At 35.8% G+C, this 10,215-nt stretch overlaps 1 protein-coding gene across 1 annotated transcript in view; it reads left to right on the top strand.

Moving 5' to 3' along the window:
• The window catches only part of GABRA2 (gamma-aminobutyric acid type A receptor subunit alpha2), a 212,306-nt gene extending 203,758 nt beyond the window's left edge, over positions 1 to 8,548 (top strand). The window contains exons 9-10 of the mRNA XM_004706269.2: positions 64 to 266; positions 5,007 to 8,548. Coding sequence (XP_004706326.1) covers positions 64 to 266; positions 5,007 to 5,303 — 500 coding nt within the window. The 3' untranslated portion in view covers positions 5,304 to 8,548. The remainder of the gene's footprint in view (positions 1 to 63; positions 267 to 5,006) is intronic.
• Positions 8,549 to 10,215: the final 1,667 nt, after the last annotated feature.

Genomic DNA, 10,215 nt, shown 5'->3' with positions numbered 1-10,215 from the left:
AAAAAGCGTACCCACAAAGTGCCCAACCTACTGATGGTATTTGTGGCTCTCCCTCTTCTGCAGGAGTCACCACGGTTCTGACCATGACGACTCTAAGCATCAGCGCCAGGAACTCTCTCCCCAAAGTGGCTTATGCAACAGCCATGGACTGGTTTATTGCTGTGTGCTATGCGTTCGTGTTCTCTGCCCTAATTGAATTTGCCACTGTTAATTACTTCACTAAAAGAGGATGGGCTTGGGATGGGAAGAGCGTAGTAAATGACAAGGTAAGTGAGAATATTCTTATTACAATTAAGGGAATACAATCACCTTGCAATAGATATGTCTCCACTAATAACATGCACAATTTTAAATATTAAAGTGAATTAGAATCATATGCATTTCTTTTAAGTCTATTCTTGTTCTTGCACAATGAAAATTCTGTTAAGAAAACTCCCGAGCATCTATTAAGCTCCGGTTAAGTGTTGGGCTCGGTGCTTCTCTCACTGCCATCGGGTGGATTCCAGCTCGCAGCAGATCTCTAGGACAGAGGAGAAATGCCCCTTTGGGTTTCCAAGGCTATAAATCTTTAAAGCAGAACAGCCCCATCTTTTTTCTCACCTGTGGCTGGTGATTTCAAGCCACCAAGGCTTAGATTTTTAAAATATGCTCTGTTTCATGTAATCTTTACAGCAGCTTTGTAACTTGTGTCTTAATTACTTATTACCCCCACCCCACCCCACCCCCAGTATGGAATTGGTGGTTTAATATAGTTAATACCTTCCTGAAGTTCACAAAACTGATTGGTAAGTATACTTGATCTATTGCTTGCTGATTTTAAACACAAGGAGCCCTGGTGGGAAGTGGTTTATGAATTGCACTGCTAACCTCAAGGTTAGCCACCAGCCCCTCTGCTGAAGAAGATGGAGCTTTCTACTCCCAGGAAGATTTACAGTCTAGGAAACTCACAGGGGCAGTTCAACGCTAAGCTATCGGGTTGCTGTGAGTCACAGCTGACTCTGTGGCAGTGAGTTTCAACATATTTCATAGAGACTTAGTGGATAGTACCTATTTACTTTAACTGTTGCATGTTTTACTGTTACATATTTTAGGCCTACTGAGTGCATTTTGTATGCCTCGCCTCTCCCCATATTTAGTGCATTGAGGTACAAATCCAGCCTGCACTTTCATCACTCCTGTGCCAGTGTGAAGGGATCCTGGTAGCACTAGGGACTAAGTAATGTCAGCAGTCCATATCCCCTAGCTGCTTGTTAGGAGAAAGATGAGCAGTTTGCTCCTGTAAAGCTTTATAGCCTTGGAAACCTTCTATAGGGTCACTGTGAGTTGGAATTGATTGGGTGGTAGTGGGTTTGGTATTTTAGTATTTTTTCTGCTCTCTGAAATAAGTAAGTAGGTGCTGAAATGCCTAGACATTTTAAGTTGCCCTTGTAGTCGCTAAAGAAAAAGTTATTTTAAGATTAAGTTCTTTGGGAATGTTTTGGTTTCAAATACTGAAGCTGGTAGGAATAGATTATTATTCATGTGCTTAAGAAGGTTTTAGCCATAGTGCAATAAAATGGAGACTATGCTTAATAATAGTAAAATGCTCTATTTGAAAGGTATCTTTTACCTATATGTCTTCCTAAAAGCTTCTTATATTAAACTAAGAATAAAATGCATGCTGATTTGATGTCTTTTTTAGTTATTTGAATATAAATAGTGTTTTTTCCTTTTTCTATGATTGTATTGCAGATTAAGCATACAAATAAGTGGTATTATGGCTGATAGTCTTGTACAGATTTTGTTCCTAAAATCTGTAAGCTATAGAGGTTTTAATAAGAATACTTCCCCACCCCCACTTTACAAGCTGTATTTGGCCTAGTAACAGCATAAAATGTAAAGATTAAAGCAATATGATCAATTTGTATCCAGAACTTCATGATTAATTTTCTAGACTATTTCAGCATGCGCATTGCATTTTATTGTTGATTTATGTTTTCATCTTCCATATAATATACTGATTTTTCATTACAAGTACTACTTTTTCGTCATACTGGTTACAGCTGCGCTTTCAGTCTTACATTTTTCATTTGTAATTCCTTTGTAAATATATCACATGGAATGAACTATAGTATCTTTATGATGTCAAACTTCAGTTCAAGTCCGCCAGCTGTGCTGCAAGAGGAAGATGAGGCTTCCTGGTCCTGTAAAGCTTCTAGCGTCAGAAAACCCCAGGGCGGTTTGAGTCTGCTCCGTAGGGTGGCTGTGAGTCAGAATTGCTGCAGTAGCAGTGATGTGTGTGTCCGGTGTTGCGATTCTCTACTGGAGTTCATGATCTTTCTCTGACCATTTTATGTCAGGAAATTTTCTCAGTCAAGCCTCTTCACAAATATTAGAAATACTGATTCCTCTTGTTAGAATGTTCCCTCCTTCCATTCATAAAAAAAGATGAATCTTAATTATCCTTTAAGAACTACTGGAATTGTTTCCAAAGTACCTTGCATAAATCTATTTTATATCATCACTTTACATTAAGATTTTAAAAATATGTTCTACTATTAGTCTCTAAGGTTTGAGAGGTTAATAGTTTTTCATGCTCATCATTATAGCTGCCGCTATCTAACACAACATCTCACACCTGGTTTCTTTGAATATATATTTTTAAATGAACTCTTTTGTTGATATTGATCCTATTTTTAAGTCTGAATCATTGGTCAGCACTGGCGGAGGAAAACATTTTCTATTAACACAACAAAACACTAGATAATAAGTTGCTTGAAATACAGATCTAGAAACAGAACATCCACACTACCATGAATCGTGCTATTTCTTGGGGCTGCCTTTTTCTGCAATGCATAGAAAGTCACATGATCAAATCCATTTATTCATTTATATGCTTGTAAATATCCAATGTTGTTCAAAAAGACTTCTGGGCATTTTTTCTAAAAAAATGCATATATTTAAGTGATAAAAAAATAGAAATGAGAAATCAAGATAAAGGACAGTAAATCTTAAATATGTCCCCCTCCTTAGGTCCGAGTACTAACTGTCATTCATTGCTATACTAAGTGAGCAGCAGATTCTGTACTACTTGGCAGGCAGAATAAAAGATAAAAAGAAACAAGCAAAACAGAGTTATTTTCTTCAGAAAATAGCTTTACCTTTCACTGAATTCTCCTTTGTGAGAAAGACGTCTGTGTATATGCATGTGTATATGTACATATGTATATGATGTAGGTTTTACACAGAGAAAGTGGGGAAACCTTTGACCTGGAACAAAAGGGAAACTCTTGCAGGTTTGCCGATCCTTCTAGGCTTTCAAAGCTCCCTGCTTATCTCATTTTACTTGCACATTTTGAGAAATCTGAATTTAAATTTACTGGTGATCCAAATTTTGTTGTAACCTTTCCTGTAAAGCTCACCTCACTATTTTCTATAAATAACTAAATGCTGAGTCAATTTCTTACATTTATATAACTAATAATACATTTATAACGGTGTGTGTGTGTGTGTGTGTGTGTGTGTGTGTGTGATGTGTGCCGTCAAGGCAACTATAACTCACAATAACCCTATGTGACAAGGTAGAACTGTATCACAAGGTTTCAGTTTACAGGTTTGGAATATTCACCAGAAGAGTTAGCCAAGCTTGTCCTCTGTAGAAAACCTGGTGGACTGTGGGTTCGAATAGACAGTCTTTGGTTAGCAGCCAAGTGCCTAACCATTGCACCACCAGTGTTCTTTACAGTATTATAAAAATGTGGGTAGAGACTTTTTTATTTGGAAGCTTCATTAATTGAGCTACTTATTACATACCATGCTGAGTGCTAATGTTACAAATATTAACAAGTCAAGAGTGGCACCAGCCCTCACTGAATTTAGACCTTAACGGGAAGAGGATGTCAATGAAGCAATTAACACAGGTAATGAAAGTGTTCCCACCTTGTGAAAAATACCTTAATGGGAAGAAGTAGTATGAAAGGACATCTGTAAGGCAAGGCCCCCAGGTTAGAGTGTCGGGGAAGACATTTCTAAGGAACAATTGTATAATTAAAGACCAAAACTGAGAGGGAAATGTTGTTAGCTGCCAGTGAGTTGAATGAATGGAATGAAATGTTGCCTGGTTATGACCATAGCCAATTGCAGACCTGACTCTTGTGATCTCTGGGGCTCCCCCACCCCCACCCCTGCGCTGATGTTTTGGGAATTGATCATCAAGCCTTTCTGACTTCTCTTTCTCTTGAAACGTTGCCAAACCTAGTTAGCATCTTAGCAACACCCACTTTATTGATGAATGATTGGTGACTGCGTTTGAGGTGATTGGCTGGGAACCATCCCGGTCTCCAGGAGAGCGAGGGCTTCCTGAGAGAGTAGTAGCCCTGTGGGAGGAGGAGAAGGGACTGGGAGCACCAGCTATGAAGGGCAGAGAATCCCTGCAGAGGGAATGGTATGGAGTGAACAAAGGAAAGCGCTCATGAGCAGTGTTCGTTTCAGTTCCATTCCACCGAAGACGGTTTTAAAATGTTGCTAACGGAGGAGTAACATAATCCAAGGGCAAAACTCCAAGTTTGTATTTTATTTTTCTTCTATGTTTTTAGGTTTATTTTATGGCATAAAATGACAAGTAACTGAAGTTAAATGCCTTTATTCAGATGTTAAAACCATTTATAGGTGGCCATTTCTCTTGGTAAAATATTGCCGCATTTCATTTTTTTTTCTTCACTCATTTACTCACCAAACATATGAGAAACTTCTAAGAGTGAATAATACAGACGTATTTATTAAAGCTGTATGTTTTGATCATTTGCTTTGTTACCGTAAATGAAACAAAAGCTGGTTCCACAGGAAAATGTTACCAATGATTCTATTTGCAAGTTTTCCTCATCATAATGTTTTCATAACTTAAAGCCTTATTTAATTTTCTAAATTCCTTCTTTCTAATGGATAATGGTGTTCAAGGTAATTAGTTGCAGACAATGTTCTACACCTGACTCAATCCGTACTCTTTGATTTCTTATGTTTTCCAATAGAAAAAAGAAAAAGGCTCCGTCATGATCCAGAACAATGCTTACGCGGTAGCTGTTGCCAATTATGCCCCTAACCTCTCAAAAGATCCAGTTCTCTCCACTATCTCCAAGAGTGCAACCACGCCAGAGCCCAACAAGAAACCGGAAAACAAGCCGGCTGAAGCCAAGAAAACGTTCAACAGTGTTAGCAAAATTGACAGAATGTCAAGAATAGTCTTCCCAGTCTTGTTCGGCACATTCAATCTAGTGTACTGGGCTACGTATTTAAACAGGGAACCTGTATTAGGGTTCAGTCCTTGAAACTAGACCCGGGGGTATCTTTGCGATGCTGAGCAACATGAAACTCCATTTGTTTTGCTATGTACAGTTCGACTAATAACTGCTAATTGGTGAATGGACATGTACAGTATGTATATAGCGACACAGCTTACCAGTAGATCTCTAATGGAGTCACGCATTTGCTCATCCATGGAACTGCAGGCAGAAAGCACCCCCGTGCCAAAAGAGCCAGCGCCTTTTTGGAACTTTACATTAGGAATTGGTTTAAATGGGTTTCAAATGTCCTGATTTCTTTCCTGCCCTTTAATATAGAGGGAAAATGGGGGCTACAGCCTGCTTGTATTTATGTTTTATTTAAGTATTAAATATGAATATTTTCTACTCTTGTCTACTTGTGATGCAAGGTAAGATTGTCCTTCACAGACAAATTCTTCTAAATAGCAGGGCCTGGCAGCTAGGACATCCATTCCCTTCCTGAGTGCTCAGAATCCCGGCTCATGTGACAGGAAGCTTGGCACACATAAGAAGAAAAGCTAGCGATTACACAAAATCAGCTTTTAATTACCCTGTATATTACCTATAGTCATGTACATATTAAGCGTGATGAGCTCAAATAATTACAGGAGTTACCCCTGACAAGATTTGAATTATGTCTAGAATTTATTAACCATTGGAATGTCATGGTCATTGCATTTTTCACTTTAGAGTTTATTTGAAAGTAATAATTGAACTCTGACAATTATTTTCATTGAAAACTACCTTAAGTTTTAAAAAAAAGTGTCTTGCTCTTTCCAAGTATGTGTTCTATTAAAATTGATCACCTACATTTTCTTGGTGCTGGAGACTAGGAAAAGCATCCAGGTTGGCTGCTATGGAGTAACATTCATTTTGGATGAGAAAATTGTGCCAAAAACTCCCACTGATGAGAATTCATAAGTGTCACAGAATCTAGAGACCACTTACCGGATTCTCTTCTTTCCTGTTTACTGCAAATTCTGCCTTAAGCCTTCTTTTCATCAGGGCTCAGAAGCCACTAATTCTAAAGGAAAAGGTAGTTAACTGGCACATTTTTCTGCCTTGAAAGCAGCTTTTTTGGTTAAGAATTCATGTAAATCTCCCTTTGTAAATTGCAACTTTAAATTTCACAGACTCAAATTTACAATAGCTTTGTATACCAAATGAGATTTTGGTAAGAGTTGAGCATTTTTAATCTGAAACTTTGAAACTTCAACAGGTAGTGGGTTATTGAAATTGCATACAAACATACTAATCTCACATGCAAAGAGTTAAATTAGAAGACACACTCACACAAACAAGTAGTTAAGTGAGAAGACACACTACAATTTTATACAAGTAGTAATTATTAATGGATGACATACACAACCTGTTTCTATAAAAACTACAGCCTAGGAAACACTGTGGGCCAGTTCTACTCTGTCAAATTGCGTCCGTCACTGAGGCAGTTGACTTCATAGCATCCAGCAGCAACAATTATAACAAAATATTTTAAATTTTAACATTTAAAAAACTTCCTTTGCCCCTGAAAGAGCAAATGAAATTTAACATTTGTGTATCATACCTGAATTCAAAGTTTTGGTCAGATCTAAAGTCCTTTTGATTCACATATACATTAGCAGTTATTAGCTGACTTTCAAAATTAGATATCACTTTATGATGGTGTCTTTGTAGAAACATCAGTAGTCCAATCGTGGCATTTCTGGCAGTTTTGTACAGTATTTGAGTAAAGTGCATAAATAGGTATGTTCAAAAAATTAATAAAAGGCATATCTTATGGAAATAAGCAAAATCTCAATCAATGATGTTTTACTTTGCCTCCTTTAGTTATTTATGTTCATTTTTGTTGTCTTAATGTGATTCTACTGTGTGCTTTGCATGATTGCATTGATACCAAGGTCGTAAATGCATTCTATTAACAGAATTTGCCATGAAGTCAGCCTTGATTTAAAAAAATAAATAAAACCCTCACAAAGGTAATCCATAATCTTCAATAAAATAAACTTGTTACATATGCCGATAAATGAATTTTTTTAATTCCTTTCCAATTTTTTGGTATCTAAATATTTTTTAAATGTGTGTTGTTCTTTTCATTCGATGAGACAAAAGATACCCTATTTTGTTATACATGTAAACATAATATAGCTCCTCTGTGATGCGTAGGCAAGTGTGCAATATCCTAAGAGAGTCTGTAATGCCGGACGACAAGTAATAAAACTGCTATGTATGGTATGCATCTATCAGGCACTTTTAAAAAGAGTTCCCTTCTAAGTTCTGCATTTTCCCTTCATTTCCCTTAATTTAAAATTATACATTTATAAATATGTACATATGTAAGAATAATTGTAAATAACAGTTTTCATAGGACAACAGACAAGATTCATCCCTACCTTGGTCCAAGAGCTGTACTTATAGTGATGTCACCAATTTTGATAGAGTTTATGAAAGTGATCAGAAATAATATTATCATTATTATTATTTTCACTTGTGGTTGTTAAAAACTTTTTGAGCCAAATGACTTCGTGGTACTTCATGTGTGCCAATAATGTTGGTGTGGTCTTTCTTTTTAGTTCATTAACTTCTTCTGAAGGTTGAATAAATCCAAAGCATCGTTTATTTTGATGAAGAGGGAGGCTGCTTCATGGAAAATTATCTTCTATATCCATGGTTTTTACTTTTATTTCTGAATCCATAAACTAGTTTTAAAATACGTACAAAGTAAGAGTCAGATGGATTGACCACACACCAAAAAAATAGATCTTTTCCGCAGGAAACAAAATTTTAGTACCCTAGTATTGTACTCACTGGGTTATAAAGACTCTATCCACTTCCTGCAGTGTACATTGACATAACGAGTTATGGTCTGTACAAAGTGTACATAAACAGGTGTACATATATAGAGATAGATATAATCATGTCATTGTATAGCTCCAGCTCAGCTTCAACTAATCCTTATTCAACATTTTAAACATTTCCTACTAGATGCCCTATTCTGCATTTGTTGTCAGCACCACTCAGCTCACGCCCATGCAGTTTTTGTTGAATATTGCAGTGTATCTCATAAAAACTTGAAGTCCAACATTTAATGAAACGTGTGAAATTAATTTAGCACCGAGTTGTTTGATTGTTTTATGAGCCATGATATCACTAATGTACTAATATGGTAGCTGTTTGCTGTGCCATCATTGTTCTTATTTGTTTGAATATAGATGTGATAACTAATTTGCCATTTAATAAATTTTTTAAAACTTTGGTGATTTTTAAAGTGCCAGTTGTACTGTTGAATGATCTTTACAGGGATCTCTCTAGTTCCAATTTATCTCAGGGTTGGATAAGTGATCCCCTTGAGCCATCGTTCCAAAATTTTCTTTTTATAAATAGCTCATAATTTATTTTTAAAACAGGATATAAAATATTCGTTTCATCATTGCTTTCTGTAACTGTGTGTATATCACAGGTGTTGAAGGGGCTCTTTTTGTATTCCTTGGGGAGGGAAGTGGGCTCTGCCATGAGATTCTCATGGATTCTAGAGAGGCACCAAAGTGTCAGGGACACTGCATTGTGTGCACCACATTTCAATAAAAGTAGAAAGGAAGACACTCTAACATTCTGCATTGTCATTGTTCTCCAGCATCCAGGAAGAATTCCTCTTTCACATGTGCTTAATATATGCATGGAAATGTTTATGAAGCAAAACTTTAATTAATTTTAAATCGGGGACTTTATTAACAAGTTTATGGGATGGGTTGTTCTTGTTATTAGCCTTTGGCGCTCCTAAAACTACCTGCACAGTTTTGAAACAATTGCAAGATGTTTATTTTTTTAATTGTTTTTTTGTAAAAGGACTCAGAATTTCAGGAGCATTGTGAGTTTTGTGCCATTCCTTCCCTGTAGAGACATTTATTTCTCTTTAATTGATGTCTTCGCCTGAGCACCTTGAACTTCCTCTCTATTAATCTGAGGCAGAAAAAAATCATAACCTGAAGCAGAAAATCGTAATCCAAAGCAGAAAGATATCATAACACTTAATTGGGGGAGGATTGATTATATTTAATATTTGGATGTTTACAAACCATGGAGATTACACCAAACTACTCACATCTGTGTGGAAAAGCAAATTTATGATGAACTATTTTTCTCTATTTAATTCACACATTAAAAACAAAAGATGGTATTTAATAAAGTTCTATAACAGCCCAAATCCCTATTACATCAAAATTTGTATTTGCACAGAAATTTTTCTGTTAAATATTTAAACACTCATATTTTCTTCATAAAGACAAATCCAGTGCCTCAAAAGCCAGGAAAGATGTTTTAGAGAAGAGAATTCAAAGAAAAAGAATAGGGCGTTGTTAATTAAGGTAACACCAAAAGTAAGTAATTTTCCTTTTCTCATTCACAAGAAAGGGAAAATTATAAATGCAAGTATATTTTTAAAGTTGTCTTAATAGTCTTAATTCTATCAAGATAAGCATATTTTATCAGATAAAATTTATGCAAAAGGATTTTGGGGAAATATAGGAAATTATTGAAATCTTTCCTGATAATATACATTATCTTGCTTTCTTCGAAATTCTTATTTATCAATATTTTTTAACCATGTGTCTTATATCTTATTTTTTTAAATATGCTTTTTTCTGTTTTTATAAAGAACATTTTCTTATAGCAAGCATTATGTACCCCAATTTCAAATCACCTTTTTATCTATTGTAGTTAATACTTTGCATCAGTAGAGCAATATTTTCAATCAGCCTTTAATGTTTTACTTTGATTAGAAGTACCTGTCTATGTATGAATTCTGAGAACGAACTTCCATTTCCCAAGAGTAAAAGCAGAAATACAGAAAAGTACATGTAATATAATTTATTCTGTTAAGGAATCTCACCACACATGTACCTCTCATTAAACCATTAATTAA

The sequence above is a fragment of the Echinops telfairi genome, unplaced genomic scaffold (genome assembly GCF_000313985.2).
Source record: "Echinops telfairi isolate 266 unplaced genomic scaffold, ASM31398v2 ScPeMD7_7468;HRSCAF=8506_0, whole genome shotgun sequence".
NCBI classification, from domain to species: Eukaryota; Metazoa; Chordata; class Mammalia; order Afrosoricida; family Tenrecidae; genus Echinops; species Echinops telfairi.
This window is presented reverse-complemented; position numbering and strand designations above follow the sequence as displayed.